Source organism: Dipodomys merriami, unplaced genomic scaffold (assembly GCF_024711535.1).
Source record: "Dipodomys merriami isolate MVZ:Mamm:240054 unplaced genomic scaffold, mDipMer1.0.p SCAF_55, whole genome shotgun sequence".
Classification (NCBI taxonomy): Eukaryota; Metazoa; Chordata; class Mammalia; order Rodentia; family Heteromyidae; genus Dipodomys; species Dipodomys merriami.
Window position 1 is genome coordinate 5,800,515 of NW_027206124.1, and position 17,213 is coordinate 5,817,727.

Sequence of the window (17,213 nt, forward strand, 5' to 3'; positions counted from 1 at the left end):
CCACGCCCTTCACCTTGATGCCACGCCCCGACACCCCACCCCTCGTCCTGAGCCACTCCTCACCTTGAAGCCACGCCTCTCCCTGGTGCCACGCCCCTTCCCTTGATGCCACGCCCTCCCTGACGCCACGCCCCCTCACCCTGATGCAGAGGCCGGGCCTGGGGGAGGAGGCCGAGACCCTGGCCTCGAGGAGGAGGCCGAGGCCCGGCCCGGGATGGAGGCCGAGGGCCTGGTGGCAGGCTCAGGATAGGCTGGTCCTCACGGTGCCGTCGGGGGACTGGAGGGAGTCGGGGTTGTCTGAGATCGTCTGGGGGGACCCCAGGGCCCTGTGTGGTGGAGGCGTGGGGGCCACAGGGGCCGTGCTGGGATCGGGGCTGGCTGCAGCCCGGCTCAGGACCTCACCAGAACTTTCGGAGCTACGTGAGGGGCCGGCAGGAAGCCAGGGGAAGAGGGGGGAGTCCCTGTGTGGCCCCTGCTGCAGCAGGACTGGAGCCCAGCCCCCTTCCCGCCCATTCCTGGCATGCGGGGTGCAGGGTTCATGGCTGGAGGGTGGGGCCGAGGAGAAGGGGGGGGTAATCGGGCAGGCCCGGGTGGGGCTGGGTCCGGTTGCACGGGAGGCGGGTAAGGGGTTAAGCGCCTGGAGACGGGCTACAAGGCCGGCGCGCTGGGGAAGTTTGAATTCGTCTTTCCCAAGGGTTTATTCACATTCTAATTTTCAACTAAATGAGACATCTGTTTCAGAAAAGGAAAATTTGCGCTGGTTGTCATGGCAACTATCATTCTGTAAGAAAATTATTCCAATGGTTACCTTCCAACAGAAAGACAGAGATTCAGGACATCAAACTGTCTAGCGTGCGTGGCTCAGCGAGAATCCTGTTCACCGTCCTCCCCTGGGGCTGGGCGGGGGGCTGGGCTGGCTGTGGACTGGCTGTGGATTGGCCGTGGACTGGCCGTGGATTGGCCGTGGACTGACCTGGGTTGGCTGTGGGCTGGCTGTGGGCTGGCTGTGGATTGGCCGTGGACTGACCTGGGCTGGCTGTGGATTGGCTGTGGACTGGCCATGGGCTGGCTGTGGACTGGCTGTGGATTGGCCGTGGGCTGGCTGTGGACTGGCTGTGGACTGGCCATGGGCTGGCCATGGATTGGCCGTGGACTGACCTGGGCTGGCTGTGGACTGGCTGTGGGCTGGCCTGGCCTGGTTGTAGACTGGCAATGTATTTGTCGTGGACTGGCTGTGGGCTGGCCACATGGATGGACAGACTGCCCTGTCCAATGGGCAGGCAGGCAGCGGTTCTACACCCGCAGAGAGGCACAGCCTGCTCAGGTGCCGGGTTCGGATCCAGGCGGCCACGGGGTTGGCAGCCCTGGGATCTTTATGGCTCGTGGGCGTCGGTGCAGGCTGGGTGTGGGCAGCACCCACAAGGATGGCAGAGCTCCAGCCTGGGGAGACTCAGAAACCTCTTCTGGAAGTATCCCTGAGGGGTTCAACCCTACCCGCTCCCCCATTCCAGATGCAAGCTGGAGCTCGGGGATGTGCCAAAGGGGGGACCCCGCCTGTCCTGGTAGCCCCCCACTCCCGTGCCGGGTGGTGGGCACAGCAGTCAGAAGGGAGGACCAGAAGGGAGACGTCCAGACACATTGCCCGTGCTCTGAGGTCAGCGCTGGAAACCCGCCACCCCCTTTCTCATCAGAGGGCCGGGCTGGGCTTTCAGGGGACCCCGAGAGTCCAGGCCTCTGTGGCTTCCTCACGGCACACCCCACCCATGCACCCCGCCCGCCCCCTCAGCCGGCAGAGCGCGAGTGTGCCCAGCCTGGGCTCCAGACCCCGGGCACAGCCGGGGGCCTTGGCGGAGGCCGGGCCACGGAGGGACTGTCCCGGCCACTCAGGATGGGACGAGCGAGCTGGGACAGAGACGGAAGCAGCCTCGCCTTTCCCGTGTCCTCTGACTGGAGTCTCCCCTGCGCTGCCCACCCTGGGTGCCCCAGCCCCAGAGGGCACAGGGAGACCAGGCCCAGGTCCAGGCATGGGTCAGGGGGCTGCCATGGCAATGCTGTTGGAGGCAAGGAAGATGCTGGTGGTGGTGGTGATGGTGATGATGGTGATAGCGTACGTGGTGGCACCACGCCTGGCCAGCTCTGGGCTCTCCCCTCCCTTGGTCTGAGCTCTCCCCTCCGGGTCCTCGCTTCTCCTTGGCCCGCGGCTGCCCCGCCTGCTGCCAGCGCCCCTGAAACGCCTGCTCTTCTCCCCCAGGCAGCCCTGGTTTTATGGCTGGGGCTTCAACCTCCCGAGGGGCCAGGCGCTGCTGGAGAAATGGAACCTCATCCCCGAGGGCGTGGACATCTTGATCACGCACGGACCACCGCTGGGTAAGAGCCGCTGCCCCCCACCCCCCCGCCGGCCTGGCCCCCTCCAGCTTCACTCCTCACCCCGCCCCCACCCAGGCCCCGGCTGAGGCCCCTCTAGCTTCCCTTCCACCGCTGCCCCATCCCAAGAACCAACTGCCTTCCAGCTCCTCCCTCCTCTCTGCCCCGCTGCTTCCCTGTTCATCCACGCCAGTGTCCTCTGTGGCCTTCTCCCTGTCCTCGAGTCCTGCCCCGTCTCCTCTGCCCTGACAGCCAGGAAGTGGTGAGGCTGGGCTGCTGGGCCCCCAAACCCTCCACCCAGCGGGCAGATCCTGCAGTCAGCCAGCTGCTGGCACTGGGGGTACTTAATCCCCTCCCCCCTCCTTCCTGCTCTCCTCTCCTTTACCACTTTTTCCTTTTCTCCTTTCCCTTCAACCATCCTTCCTACGTGCTTCTATCCACCCACCTATCCTTCGTCCATACTCCAATACCCATCCACCCATCCATCCATCCACCCACCCATCCACCCATCCATCCACCCACCCATCCATCCATCCACCCACCCACCCACCCATCCATCCATCCACCCATCCACCCATCCATCCATCCACCCATCCACCCATCCATCCATCCACCCATCCATTCACCCACCACTCACCCACCTATCCACCATCCACCCACCCATCCACTCATCCATCCATCCATCCACCCACCCATCCACCCTTCCACCCATCTATCCATCCACTCACCCATTTACCCATCCACTCAGCCATCCACCAATCCACCCATCCATCCATCAGTCCATCCACCCACCCACCCACCCATCCATCCATCAGTCTACCTACCCATCCACCCATCCATCCACCCATCTATCCTCCCATCCATCCACCCATTTATCCATCCATCCACCCACTCACCTATCCACCTACCCATCCATCCATCCATCCTTCCTTCCTCCCATCCATCCACCCATTTATCCATCCACCCACCCATTCACCCATCCATCCATCAATCCACCCATCCATCAATCCATCCTCCCATCCACTCATCCATCCATCCATCCTCCCATCCATCCATCCATCCACCCATCCTCCCATCCATCCACCCACTCACCCATCCATCCATCCACCCACCCACCCACTCACCCATCCACCCACCCATCCTCCCATCCATCCATCCACTTACCCATCTATCCCTCCTTCCCTCCATCTTCTATCCATCCCTCCATCTACCCACCCATCATCCTCCATCAATCTCCCCTTCTCCCCTTCCCTCTGGACATTCTGTCTTTTGTCTCCTCTCTGATGTCCCTCCCCGCCCTTGCCCATGCTCCCTCCCCTTTCCTCTGCAGCCTGGATCAGCCAGGGCAGCTGAGCAGTGGGTCAGCATTTTACCCACATGCTGTGGAGTGAGGACAGCCAGCCTCAGTGCGAGGCCCCAGCCTGCAGCACTGTCAGTGGGTGGATGAGGCCCAGGCACTGGGTGATCAACTCACTATTAACGGTCTGGGTGAAGAGTGGACTTAAACCCAGTGTGTGCCTCTCCTAGCCATTGGGGTGGTGTCTGCCATTCCTCCCCTCCTTCCCCTCCCTCTCCCTGTCCTGGCCTCCTCATACAAGAACACCCCGCCTGTTTTTGCCCACTCAGGCAGAGAGGGGCTGAGAGGAAGCTAATTGTTCACTGGAGTAAATTGTTTTTCATTTGTGTAGCCATGGGAGGCTAGCAGGCAGCCACCATATGGGTCGTCCGGGAGGCTGGTGGTGTGGAGGCTGTTGGTCAGGAGGCTGGTGGTCAGGAGGCTGGTGGGTTGGAGGACGGTGTTGTGGAGGCTGGTGGTGTGGAGGCCAGTGGTCAGGAGGCTGGTGGTGTGGAGGCTGGTGGTAGGGAGGCCGGTGGGATGGAGGCTGGTGGTCGGGAGGCTGGTGTGTGGAGGCTGACATGCGCGCCGCCTGCGGTACCTGGAGATCCTCCTCATGAGTTCGTGCTGCTTGTCTTTGGACGTTTCCCAGGGGAGCTCTGGCTCTGGGGTGTGTGGGGCTTGCTCTGCCTCCAGTCTTGGGGTGCCAGGTCCTCGGTGGCAGTGGCGTGTGTGTCTCTGTGTGGGGAACCCGGCCCCACCCCACCCCAGGCCCTCAGCAGGGATGGGGTGCAGTGGTTATTTGAGCTTCTCACCCCAATGCCCGGCTCACTGGCAGGCTCTAAGGCCCTCTGTAGCCCTAGGGCAGAGCGGGCAGGGGGGTGGAGGCTGGCGGCGCCTGCAGCTGTCCCCCCTCGCCCCCGCCCTCCCCCTGGCGCTCAGCAGGCAGCTGCAGGAGGGCCGCGGCCTGTGACCCAGGACCGCCATCTGCAGGCTTCAAAGCCCCGCCCGGTGCTCGGTCGTGGCCCCCCCCCGTCATTGCGGCTGGTGCTCTGTCCAGGCCCCCCCATCATTGCGGCCAGTGCTCGGTCGTGACCCCCCATCATTGCGGCCAGTGCTCGGTCGTGACCCCCCCATCATTGCGGCTGGCGCTCGGTCGAGGCCCCCCAGTCATTGCGGCCGGTGCTCGGTCCAGGCCCCCCTCCCCCCGTCATTGCGGCCGGTGCTCGGTCGTGACCCCCCATCATTGCGGCCGGTGCTCGGTCGAGGCCCCCCAGTCATTGCGGCCGGTGCTCGGTCCAGGCCCCCCCTCCCCCCATCATCGCGGCCGGTGCTCGGTCGAGGCCCCCCTCCCCCCTCATCATTGCGGCCGGTGCTCTGTCCAGGCCCCCCAGTCATTGCGGCCGGTGCTCGGTCCAGGCCCCCCTCCCCCCGTCATTGCGGCCGGTGCTCGGTCGTGACCCCCCATCATTGCGGCCGGTGCTCTGTCCAGGCCCCCCAGTCATTGCGGCCGTGCTCGGTCCAGGCCCCCCTCCCCCCGTCATTGCGGCCGGTGCTCGGTCGAGGCCCCCCTCCTCCCCCCATCATCACGCCGTCTGTCGTCCCCCCACGCAGGCTTCCTGGACTGGGTCCCCAAGAAGATGCAGCGCGTGGGCTGCGTGGAGCTGCTGAACACGGTGCAGAGGCGCGTCCAGCCACGCCTGCACGTCTTTGGCCACATCCACGAAGGTGAGCGGCGGGGCACCGTGGGGCCTACGCCTCGTACCCCGCAGCCGCGGACAACGCCCCGTCCCCCAGCCACTTCCAGGGTCCTGGCTCACAGGCTGCCTGCATGGGGGTGCGGGGTGCGGGAGTGCGAGGGGATGTGGGGGTGTGGGGATGCAGGGCGAAGGGGCGCGGGGGTGCAGGGGTGAGGAGGTGAGGGAGTGAGGCCCGGGCCCGGGCTCCAGAGCCCTGCGGCTCCCGGAGCCCTGGGCCAGGGGAAGGAGGTGGCGGTGGCCCCCAGGGCTCCCCCTGCCAAGCCCTCATCGATGGGAGACCCAGGTCTGATCCAAGCTCACCGCTGCTGGAGCTCACAGGCTTCCGGGCAGCATGCAGGCAAGCAGAGGCCCGGGCGGAGCAGGGAGTGAGGAGCACTGGCCACCACCTTCTCTGGTCCTCCCCTGTGCACACACACCCAGCCACACCTGCAGAACGTGTGCACACACACCCAGCCACACCTGCAGAACCTGTGCACACACACACCCAGCCACACCTGCAGAACCTGTGCACACACACCCAGCCACACCTGCAGAACGTGTGCACACACACCCAGCCACACCTGAAGAACCTGTGCACACACACACAGCCACACCCGCAGAACCTGTGCACACACACCCAGCCACACCTGCAGAACGTGTGCACACACACACCCAGCCACACCTGCAGAACCTGTGCACACACACACCCAGCCACACCTGCAGAACGTGCACACACACCCAGCCACACCCGCAGAACGTGCACACACACCCAGCCACACCTGCAGAACCTGTGCACACACACCCAGCCACACCTGCAGAACGTGTGCACACACACCCAGCCACACCTGCAGAACCTGTGCACACACACCCAGCCACACGCGCAGAACCTGTGCACACACACACCCAACCACACCCGCAGAACCTGTGCACACTCACCCAGCCACACCCGCAGAACCTGTGCACACACACCCAGCCACACCCACAGAACCTGTGCACACTCACCCAGCCACACCTGCAGAACCTGTGCACACACCCAGCCACACCTGCAGAACCTGTGCACACACACACAGCCACACCAGCAGAACGTGTGCACACACACCCAGCCACACCCGCAGAATGTGCACACTCACCCAGCCACACCCGCAGAACGTGTGCACACACACCCAGCCACACCCGCAAAACGTGTGCACACACACCCAGCCACACCCGCAGAATGTGCACACTCACCCAGCCACACCTGCAGAACATGTGCACACACACCCAGCCACACCTGCAGAACCTGTGCACACACACACCCAGCCACACCCGCAGAACGTGTGCACACACACCCAGCCACACCCACAGAACGTGTGCGCACACACCCAGCCACACCTGCAGAACGTGTGCACACACCCAGCCACACCTGCAGAACCTGTGCGCACACACACCCAGCCACACCTGCAGAACCTGTGCACACACACCCAGCCACACCTGCAGAACGTGCACACTCACCCAGCCACACCCGCAGAATGTGCACACACCCAGCCACACCTGCAGAACCTGTGCACACACACACCCAGCCACACCTGCAGAACCTGTGCACACACACACCCAGCCACACCTGCAGAAGGTGTGCACACACCCAGCCACACCTGCAGAACCTGTGCACACACCCAGCCACACCTGCAGAACCTGTGCACACACACCCAGCCACACCTGCAGAACCTGTGCACACACACCCAGCCACACCCGCAGAACATGTGCACACTCACCCAGCCACACCCGCAGAATGTGCACTCACGCAGCCACACCCGCAGAACCTGTGCACACACACCCAGACACACCGCAGAACGTGTGCACACACACCCAGCCACACCCGCAGAACGTGTGCACACACACCCAGCCACACCCGCAGAACGTGTGCACACACCCAGCCACACCCGCAGAATGTGCACTCACGCAGCCACACCCGCAGAACCTGTGCACACACACCTAGACACACCGCAGAACGTGTGCACACACACCCAGCCACACCCACAGAACCTGTGCACACACACACCCAGCCACACCAGCAGAACGAGTGCACACACACCCAGCCACACCCGCAGAACGTGTGCACACACACCCAGCCACACCTGCAGAACCTATGCACACACACCCAGACATACCCGCAGAACGTGAGCTCACACACCCAGCCACAAAGAACATGTGCACACTCACCGAGCCATACCCAAAGAATGTGTGCACACTCACCCAGCCACACCCATAGAACGTGTGCACACACAGCCAGCCACACCCATAGAACGTGTGCATGAACATCCAGCCACACCCGCAGAATGGGCTCCAAAGCGAGGGGAGTAGGGGAGACGCAGAGGTGGGGGAGGAGGTGTGGCAGGGCGAGCATGCCACATGCGGATGGTCACGACTGTGATGGTGGCAACAGTGGCAACAGTACCACGAGGTGGTGGTAGTGACGACGCGTCATCACGACGGAGGGTGGCATCACACAGCAGTGACCTGCAGTGACGGGGACTGGAGTGGGGGCAGTGCATGGGGGGATGGGGATGATGGGGGGATGGGCATGGAGGGGGGATGGGGATGGAGGTGAAGGGGATGGTGGGGATGGAGGTGGAGGGGATGGAGGTGGAGGGGATGGAGGTGGAGGGGATGGAGGTGGAGGGGATGGGGATGGAGGGGATGGAGGTGGAGGGGATGGAGGTGGAGGGGATGGAGGTGGAGGGGATGGGGATGGAGGGGATGGAGGTGGAGGGGATGGAGGTGGAGGTGGAGGGGATGGAGGTGGAGGGGATGGAGGTGGTGGGGATGGAGGTGGAGGGGATGGAGGTGGAGGGGATGGAGGTGGAGGGGATGGAGGTGGAGGGGATGGAGGGGATGGAGGTGGAGGGGATGGAGGTGGAGGGGATGGAGGGGATGGAGGTGGAGGGGATGGAGGTGGAGGGGATGGAGGTGGAGGGGATGGAGGTGGAGGAGATGGAGGGGATGGAGAGGATGGAGGGGATGGAGGTGGAGGGGCTGGAGGTGGAGGGGATGGTGGGGATGGAGGTGGAGGGGCTGGAGGTGAGGGGTGGCGATGGGGATGGAGGTGGGGACGGTGCCCGAGGCCTCCCTGTACTGGGCTTCCAGCTCACAGAGGAGGAGGGGCGTTGGCTGGTGCGCGGCCCCTGGTGCCCGGGTCCCAGCCGACAGCCCGGCTTCCCTTCCAGGCTACGGGGTCATGGCAGACGGCACCACCACCTACGTGAACGCCTCCGTGTGCACTGTGAACTACCAGCCCGTGAACCCGCCCATCGTCATCGACCTCCCCACGCCCCGGAACTCCTGACCTCCCGGCCCAGCCCTGCCCGCTGGAGCCTGCCGCACCAGCCTGGCAGGACGGCCGTGCTGGGCCCGAGGACGAGGACCGGAGGGCTGGCAGCAGAGGCCGTGGCCGCTGGGGCATCAGGAAACCGACAGCACTGCAGGAGGTGTTGGCCCGAGCCTGGCTCTCCTCAATGCACCCTGTGGGGCCCAGAAACTGCACCTGGGGCATGTGCACGCACACACGCACACATGCACGCACCCCCTTGACAAAGTGCACTGTGCCTCTCACTCCTGCTTCCCACGGGGCTCAGGTCTGCGGCCATCTTCTGCGGACCGGGATCCTGTCTGGCCTCTGCAGCCCCAGAGCGTCCTGCGCCCGCCCCCCGACATGCCCCGGGCTCCAGCAGCTTGGTCTTGGCTTTGGAGGACTGCGGCCGTGGACTCACCTCTGCGGGCAGCGCGCTCTCAGAGCCTGGGCTGGAGAACGCGGGGTCAGGCCACTCCTTGTTTAAAGTGTCTGCCATGGACTCTGTCTTGCATCTGTTCTGATTCCTGACTTTGCACCCCACTGGCCTCGTGCGGCCCTCGGATGAAGGCTGCTCACTTTGGTTCCAGCCATGTGCACACAGGATCTTGTTTCGTTTGCAGACAGTACTGTAAGGTAGGGACTGTTGTCCCCTTATTACGAGGCAATCAAGGCCAGAGGGGGAGGTAACTTGCCTGAGGAGGCACAGCACCAAAAGGGCAGTGACAGGACTTGAACCTCCGTCTGTGGCATCAAAACTCTTTACTTTGTGGTGACCCACACTTCTCTCCCAACAAAGCAGTGTGTGGACCGAGGCTCTCATTTGTTGAACGGTCTTGTTCAACACTGTCCCATTCCCCACCAAGAGCCCCTTGCACCCTGGAGAGTCTCAGACTCTGAGCCTGGCATCCCAGCCTTCTGGGAGGATCCATCCCTGTCTGTCTGCTGGGTGAGGCTGGGCGAGGCCGTGGGCTGGCCAGGACAGCTGAGCGCTGGACCCAGCGGCTCCCACGGGCTGGTTACCACCTCCCCACCCCGCCCCGTCGGACACGCAACGTGGAGCGCGCGCCGGTGTCGCCTCTGATTTCTATGCGGACCAGGAACTATAAACTTAAAAACTTTTTTCCTAAGGCATCTTCAGAATATGGTGTATTTTTATGTGAAGAAGTTATGGAGGCAGCTGTTCCTTGAAGAGAAATTCGTGGCGTCTTTGAGGCGTGCAGGGCGCGGCCTGCGCCTCCATCTTCTGCAGAACTCCATCCATCGTGGCTGTGATTTTTTGTTTGTCAAGCATGTCAGACAATAAAGTCTTTGTAAAAAGAAAGTGACGTCCGCGTGCCTCCCTCGTGGCCGTGTGGGGGACAGGGACCCCGGGAGGGGCAGGGCCCCAGGGTCCCGCCAGCCCTGGGACAGGGACCCCGGGAGGGCAGGGCCCCAGGGCCCTGAGGCACACGTGTGCGAGCCGGAGCACATCAGGACCGCCTGGCTGAGCTGTGCTCCGGGGCGGGTGTCGGGCCCAGGCTCCCTCCCCGGCTTCCCGGGCACTGCGGTGCCCGCCTGGCCGGCGGCGGCGCATCCCGTGTGGCTGCCGAACCAGGGCTTGGGCCCCGGCCCTGCACTCGGGGCTGCCAGGGCTCCAGCGTCCGGGCCAGGAGGATGGGGAGCAGGTGTGTAACAGGAAGCGGGGCGCTGTGGGCATGTAACGGGAGGGGCGCCGCGCGTGTAACGGGGAGGGGTGCGGCGCGTGTGCGTGTAACAGGCGGGGGCGTGGCGGGTGTGTAACGGGAGGCAGGGGCGCGGTGGGTGTGTAACGGGGAGGGGCGTGGCGGGTGTGTAACGGGAGGCAGGGGCACGTGTGTAACGGGAGGCGGGGGTGTGTAACGGGAGGCGGGGGTGTGTAACGGGAGGCGGGGGTGTGTAACGGGAGGCGGGGTGCGGCGCGCGTGTAACGGGAGGCGGGGCGCGGCGCGCGTGCAACGCTGGCAGGCACTACTCAAGGGTTCAACTATTTTATCACTGGTCGTTCTTCCCACGTTGCAGTCGCTCCTGCAGCGACCCGCTCGAACCCGGGGCGGGTGTCGGGGTGAGGGGCCGCCCCGCGGAGGCCTGCAGGCCGGAGGTGGAGGCCCGGCGGCCAGGCCGCGGCTCTGGAGCGGCAGGCTGGCTGCTGGGGTTCAGGAGAGCCGGCGCCTACTGGAGGAAGGCCCGGAGGAAGTCGTTGTAGGAGATCTTGGAGGACAGCGTCTTGTCGTAGTACTCGAGCACGTGGAAGAACTCCTCCTCCGACAGGTTGACGCTGTACTGCCGCAGCACCTGGGGACGCAAGGCCTTCACCCGCGCCGGCCCCGCCCCGCGCCAGGCCCCGCCCCTCCGGCGCAGGCCCCGCCCCTCCGGCGCAGGCCCCGCCCCTTGATCCACCATGCCCCGCCCCCACACGCCCTCCCTCCCTTGTCTGAGCCTCTGCCCACACATGGCCTGAGGGAAATCCTCCTGCACCCTGGGTGGGAAGTTGGTCTACCTCCGCCCCAGCCCTTCACACTCAAGGCCCCATGGCTGAGAGCACTGGACGGGAGGGAGGCCCCTCCACAGGGGGGCGCAGCCGGCCCGCACAGGGGGGCTGGGGCTGGGCCCGGAGGCGCCCTGGCGTCCCCTGTGCCCGCACGCTCCCTGCGTGTGGCGGCGCGACCCACGCTCCCTGCTCACCTTCTTGAAGTCGGCCACACTCAGCAGCCCAGTGCCGCCCTCGTCGTAGGCCTTGAAGGAGCGCCGCATGGGCCGCCAGCAATGCAGTATCTTGGGCTGGATGCGCAGCAGGGCATTGTAGAAGGAAGGAGTGTCCACGCCCGGCTCTTTCTGTGGAGGAGAGCGGGAGGGATTTGGAGCCGGGGGCGGTGCGGCTCCTGCCGGCTCGGCTCCGGTAGATGCCAGGCTGCCACAGGGCCAGGTGCACTGGGAGGGATGGTTACAAACACCGCCACCGCCTGTCATCCTAGCTGCTCAGGAGGCTGAGATCTGAGGATCTCGGTTCAGAGCCAGCGGGGCAGAAAAAGACCCTGATCTCCAGTTAATCAGTATAAAAAACGCCGGCAGAGGAGGTGTGGCTCAAGTGGTAGAACACCAGCCTTGACTGAAAAAGCTAAGCAAGAGTGTGAGGCCCTTAGTTCAAGTTCCAGTACTGTGTGTGTGTGTGCCTGTGTGTGTATGCGTGCACATGAGTGGAAGAGCCTCTGTCTAGCGAGTATGAAGCCTTTATTTCAAACACCAGTACTGCCAAAGGAAAATTTAGAAAAAGTAAAAAAAAATACAGCCCCTCCCCAAACAACAAACCAAACCCCATTTGGGGTGCGTCCTCTCCCACACCAACCCCTTTCCCGGCTGGGAGGCTGGGAGGGGGGCCCCCAGGCTCTGACGCGGGCTGCAGCCCCTCCCAGGGGACCTTAAGGACCAATGCCAACTCCAGAGCAGTTGGAGGGGAAGAGGGATTATGCCTGGGTCTTCTAAAAGGTTATTAAAATGAAAAGTGCTTAAAAAAATAGCCAGGGTGGTAATTATATCTGGTGATTAGACAGTACACTCCGCTGTGATTATTTCATTTAGGTGTGATTAGATTGAAAACCGGGTGTAAGCACAATTTAGCCCCAACACCTGCCTGCACACCACAGAGGTGAACTGCACGCAAGAATGTGCAACGCGTGGTGTGGGGGGGGTGTTCTTTTAACATGGCGCAGAACTATGTAAAAGGAATGAGCAGAGTTAAATTGCTCTCAGCTGGGCTGGGAAGGTGGCTCAGTGGTAGAGTGCTTGCCTCACATGCATGAGGCCCTGGGTTCGATTCCTCAGCACCACATAAGCAGAAAAAGCCAGAAGTGGCGCTGTGGCTCAAGTGGTAGAGCGCTAGCCTTGAGCTGAAGAGCAGAGGGACAGCGCCCAGGCCCAGAGTTCAGGCCCCATGACTGACCCCCCCCTCCAAAAAAAAAATGTTCTCAGCTTTTACCTCACATAGTGCCCCTGACAGAAATAGCCCCGTCCCCAGCTTTGGGGAGCAGGTGCCCAAGCCACTTTCCAGATAGGGATGAGCTCCTAAACAGCCAACCGTGTGGCCGGGACACGAGGGGCATGCGGCAGCCACGCGCAGGTAGCGAGGCTCAGGCACTGGCTGGGCCGAGCGGACAGGACAACGGTGGGGACACCCTCGAGGAGCAGCAGGAGGCGGGCCGCGCCTGTCACCAGGGCCGCCCACAGTGCCCGCCCAGCCCCCCGGAGGCCTCTGACAGGGTGGCTCTGCCCAGGGAGGGCATAGGAGAGGCACGTGCTCTTGAGCCAGCACAGCTGTGCCCATCGGAGCCCCTGGGTGGCGGCAGGAAGCGGAGGAGGTCTTGTGGACCCTGCACTTGCCGTGGCTTTCCGCTGCGTACGTGGCCAGTAGTTCTGGCTCCCAGATGGGGCAAGAGAGGCTGACCTAGTGAACCTGGCCTGCGCCCAGGCACAGCTCCCGCCTGGCCAAGCCAGAGTCACAGCCCCGCCCAGTGTCTGTCCTGGCCAGTGACAGCAACGAGCATGCTGCTCACTTCCGTCGGATGCACTGCTACAGATGCTGGGACGTGAGCACACGGAGCACACACAGGAGCACACAGAGCACATGGAGCACACAGAGCACATGGAAAGATGTGGTTACACCATGGATTAACTATGGATCATATTGTGGATTAGCTGTGGATTAACCGTGGATTACAATGTGGGTGGCTTCATGAATTAACCATGGATTACTGGCGTTGCTCCACGCAGACCAGGCTCCGCTGGTCTCTGAAGGTGCTGCATGCCGGCAGGGCTAAGGTTAATGTTGCTGTGGTGGCCCTGCTCCCGCGGGGTGATTCCTGACTCCGGTGCCATGTGACCCTGCCCTGCTGCCCGCCATCCCCGTGGCTCTGGGAAAAGCTGTGATGTGCAGCTGTCTGCCCCTTGGGTGAGTCTGAGTCCTGTTTCTAGCCCAGGTCTCCAGACTCTGAAGGTTCCAGAAGGACACTGAGGAAAGAAGTTTCTGGGCCATTTCCATGTCCCTAAAGTCTGGCCTCAGTGCAGGGGTGACACGGATCCTGTGCTGTCTGCCCCAAGTGGCAGTCGTCTGCCACACCGGCCTTTGGTAATGGACGACACCCATGAATCAATGCTTGGGGAGAATGCCTGCGTGGGGAGATGGTGCTGAGTCCTGGCTCGTGGTGGAGCTGGGCCAGGTGGTGGGATCCACGGCCGCCTTGCCGTGAAGCCTGGGGAACCCACGGGGGCTGAGCTGAAGGGGGTGGGCGCGTGCCCGGAGCGCAAGTGTGTGCATACCATCTTGTTTGCGTTCTGGATCTTCAGCCGGCGCATCAGCGAGGTCTCCTTGGCCTTCAGCAGGAGCACGCAGCTCTGGATGAAGTCACAGTACGCAAACTGCCCGTTGTTCTTCAGGTCGTACTTCACCAGGAGCTTCTGGCTCTCCTCCTTGCTGATGTTCAGGTGGAACTTCTCCACGAGAGCTGAAGACGGAAACCACAGTGTGGTTAACCAGGTGGCAAGCCGCTCCTTCCTTCCTTCCTTCCTTCCTTCCTTCCTTCCTTCCTTCCTTCCTTCCTTCCCCAAGTGCCATCCCCTGCAGGCCCAGCTTGCCCCATGCTCATGGCAGGTATGCAAACTATGTGCTGTCAGGAGGGGCTGCCCCACTGGCTCACACTGTCCCAGGCAACCAGGGTCCTGGCCCCAAGAGCCATAGCCATCTCCTGTGGATGTGCTGCAGGAACTGGGGCCGACGGCAGTGGTCCGGGGCTGGGGCCGAGGCCGGCCTGCGGGACCGGGGCATGAGGGAAGCCGTTCCACACTTGAGATGGGGAGTGGGGTGGGAGTAGGCTGGGGCTGGGTCAGACTCCATCCTCTGATCAAGCACTTTTTTTCTCCCTTTGGCAGGACTGGGGATTGAACTCAAGGACTCTCTACTACTAGGTAGGTGTTCTACTACTTGGTCCATGCCTCCAGCCCGTTTGCATTGTTAATTCAAAGCAGAGTTTCACTTTATGACTGGGCCAGCCTGGGCCGTGGTCTTCCTCCCTGTGCTGCCCCTCGATGCCGGGGCTGACAGCAGAGATGGGGGATTGTGCCACCCTCTGCACCCTTCCCCTCTCCACCATGAGAGGCTGTGTCCCGCCCCATGCCTTCCCTCCTCCTGACATGTCAGTTTCCTGGGGTCACTAGCAAGCTGGGGCTTCAGTGTTGGGAAAGCTCGAGTGTGGGCTTTGCCACGTGGGTGCCAGAGCCTCAAGCTCCACTCAGAGTGACAGCGCCGTCCCCCCCCCGCAGTGACAGGGAGCGGGGACAGACCAAGGAAGTCGGATGCGGCGATGCTTCCCTGCTTGTCCACGTCTCTCTCCTTGCACTCCCGCAGGAGTTCACGCCAGCAGCCGTGGATCTGCTTCCGCAGCTTTGTCTCAGTGGACTCACAGTTCTGCAGGGGCGGGTTGCCCGATGCGGGGGTCTGGCAGAGAGGAACAAAGCAATTCCTCAACGTGAGCCAAAGTGCAGGTGATGAAACTACAGGAGGCCCGGGGGAAGGCCCAGTGGGGAGGCTCAGGGGGAAAGGCTCAAGGTGGAGGTCTCAGTTCTACAGGCAGTTTTGGCTCCAAAGTAAAATGAGAGCTAAAGCATGTCACCTGACAATTTAAGTTTGAAATCTATCAGTGGGGTGGATTTGGGCCAAACAGTAATTATCAGAATGGTTTTGGAAATAAATATATAGGTATGGTTCAAATGTGTTTACGATGTGTGATGTATATATGGTGTCTACATGCATGTGTGGTGTGGTATTGCAAGTGTGTGCATGTGTGGTGTATACATGTGTTGGTATGCACAGGCGGGATACATGTACCTGTGCACTGTGTGCCGTGCATGCACATGTGTGGTATGCACGTGTGCGCACATACTGCAGCACATACATGTGATATACATCGCACATGCATGTGCATGTGGAGTGCACACACGTGAGGCATGTTCACACCGGTGGCATGCGTAGTGTGGTGTGTGCACGTGTTATGCACAAACATGTTCACATGCATGTGTGCGTGTGTGCATGCGTGGTGCGTGCATTCCTTGGCTTGTAGCTCCTTCCAGCTTCAGGACAGCAGCAGTCCTCACATCTCATCTAACACTCACCAGCCCCTCGCCCCTGCCCCCCGCCCCGACTCTCCCATGAAGCCTCTGCATCACTCTCTGAGCTCTGTGGGCCCAGGTGCCCTTGACCGCTGAGGGCGGCACAGTCACAGGGGCCAGGGGCGAGGGCGTGGGTGTTGATGCCCTTTGAATTTACTAAACTCATCTTCACCATCTCTCATTGACAGTGAGAACAGGAGCACCCAAGAATGGGGGTCATCTTAAAGAGATCCCCAGCACACAGTAGGTGTGCACTAAATAGTGACTCAATGAATGCATCACGGACCCTGCCTGGGGGCTTGTTGAGCCGGGCCGCCAGCCAGGCCTGCTGTGCTGCGCGGGTGCACAGGAGGCACTCCCTCAGCCACTCCCACACTCACTGTCATCCTGTGCACAGATGGCAAATGCCTCGGCCAGCATGGGCACTGGCCGTCCACCCCGGCCTGGACCGGCTCAGCCCAGTGCTCAGGGGTCCATGTCTGATCTGAGGACCTCAGCACGGGTAGACCCATCTCGCTCAGGTCAGCTGTGGGTGGGGAGTGCTGGCTGGATCCAGCTCTGGCAGCCAGCGCATCCCTCCCTCCCAGTGCCTCCTCAACCTCACCTCTGCAGAACAGCCCCAGGAAGCTGGCTTCCGTGCTGAGTCCCATCATCCACCCAGGGCAGGTGTGCGCCTCCCCCCACCCCACCCTGCCAGTGACTCACGCAGAGGTGACTCCTCCCCTTCGACCCTGTTTTCGTGTCTCGGTTGGGGGAGCTGACACATCTCGTGTCTTCTGATATTTCGGGGGTGCTGCTCCCCCGCTGGGTGGCGGTGGAGTCATCTGTGGCAGGGGAGGCGGGGGCGGTGGGCGAGGCTGGTCTCAAGCTGCTGAGCCGGCTCAGGAGGTCCTGGTACTTGAGCTTTCCTCGGGAGTTCACGGGCATCTCTGCCCAGAGCCTGTCAAACTGGTGAGCAGAAGAGGAGCCCAGGGATGAGCCGAGCCCCCCAGCCCAGGGCTCTGCAGAGGTTGGGCTGGGGCGGGAGAAGGTGGCTGTAATCAAGTATTATGGGGGAGGGGCACATGTCAATAGAAAAAATGGAAATAAAGTAAAAATCCATTTGGCTTCTGCTGGGTGGAAGCTTCTGGAAGATGGGAAAGCCAAGACGAGGATTATTCATGGCTTTCCGCAGGACGTGTTTTAATCGAATTGGGCCCTCAGCGAGCAGTTGAGGGCCATTAAACCTGTGATTAGACACAGTGACTGAGCTGCAGTGTGCAGAAACATTTTG

General features: G+C 62.3%; 2 protein-coding genes across 9 annotated transcripts in view; one reads left to right on the forward strand and one right to left on the reverse strand.

Moving 5' to 3' along the window:
• Mpped1 (metallophosphoesterase domain containing 1) overlaps window positions 1-10,088 on the forward strand; it is a 56,368-nt gene extending 46,280 nt beyond the window's left edge. For all 6 annotated transcript variants that reach the window (XM_069999730.1, XM_069999729.1, XM_069999728.1 and 3 more), the window contains 3 exons: window positions 2,252-2,367; window positions 5,315-5,428; window positions 8,643-10,088. In XM_069999730.1, the coding sequence (XP_069855831.1) occupies window positions 2,252-2,367; window positions 5,315-5,428; window positions 8,643-8,761 (349 nt within the window). In that variant the 3' untranslated portion in view covers window positions 8,762-10,088. The remainder of the gene's footprint in view (window positions 1-2,251; window positions 2,368-5,314; window positions 5,429-8,642) is intronic.
• A 671-nt stretch (window positions 10,089-10,759) lies between these two features.
• The window catches only part of Efcab6 (EF-hand calcium binding domain 6), a 173,874-nt gene continuing 167,420 nt past the window's right edge, over window positions 10,760-17,213 (reverse strand). For all 3 annotated transcript variants that reach the window (XM_069999721.1, XM_069999723.1, XM_069999722.1), the window contains 5 exons: window positions 16,646-16,888; window positions 15,116-15,269; window positions 14,096-14,280; window positions 11,468-11,617; window positions 10,760-11,077 (listed from right to left, as the gene is read on the reverse strand). In XM_069999721.1, the coding sequence (XP_069855822.1) occupies window positions 10,955-11,077; window positions 11,468-11,617; window positions 14,096-14,280; window positions 15,116-15,269; window positions 16,646-16,888 (855 nt within the window). In that variant the 3' untranslated portion in view covers window positions 10,760-10,954. The remainder of the gene's footprint in view (window positions 11,078-11,467; window positions 11,618-14,095; window positions 14,281-15,115; window positions 15,270-16,645; window positions 16,889-17,213) is intronic.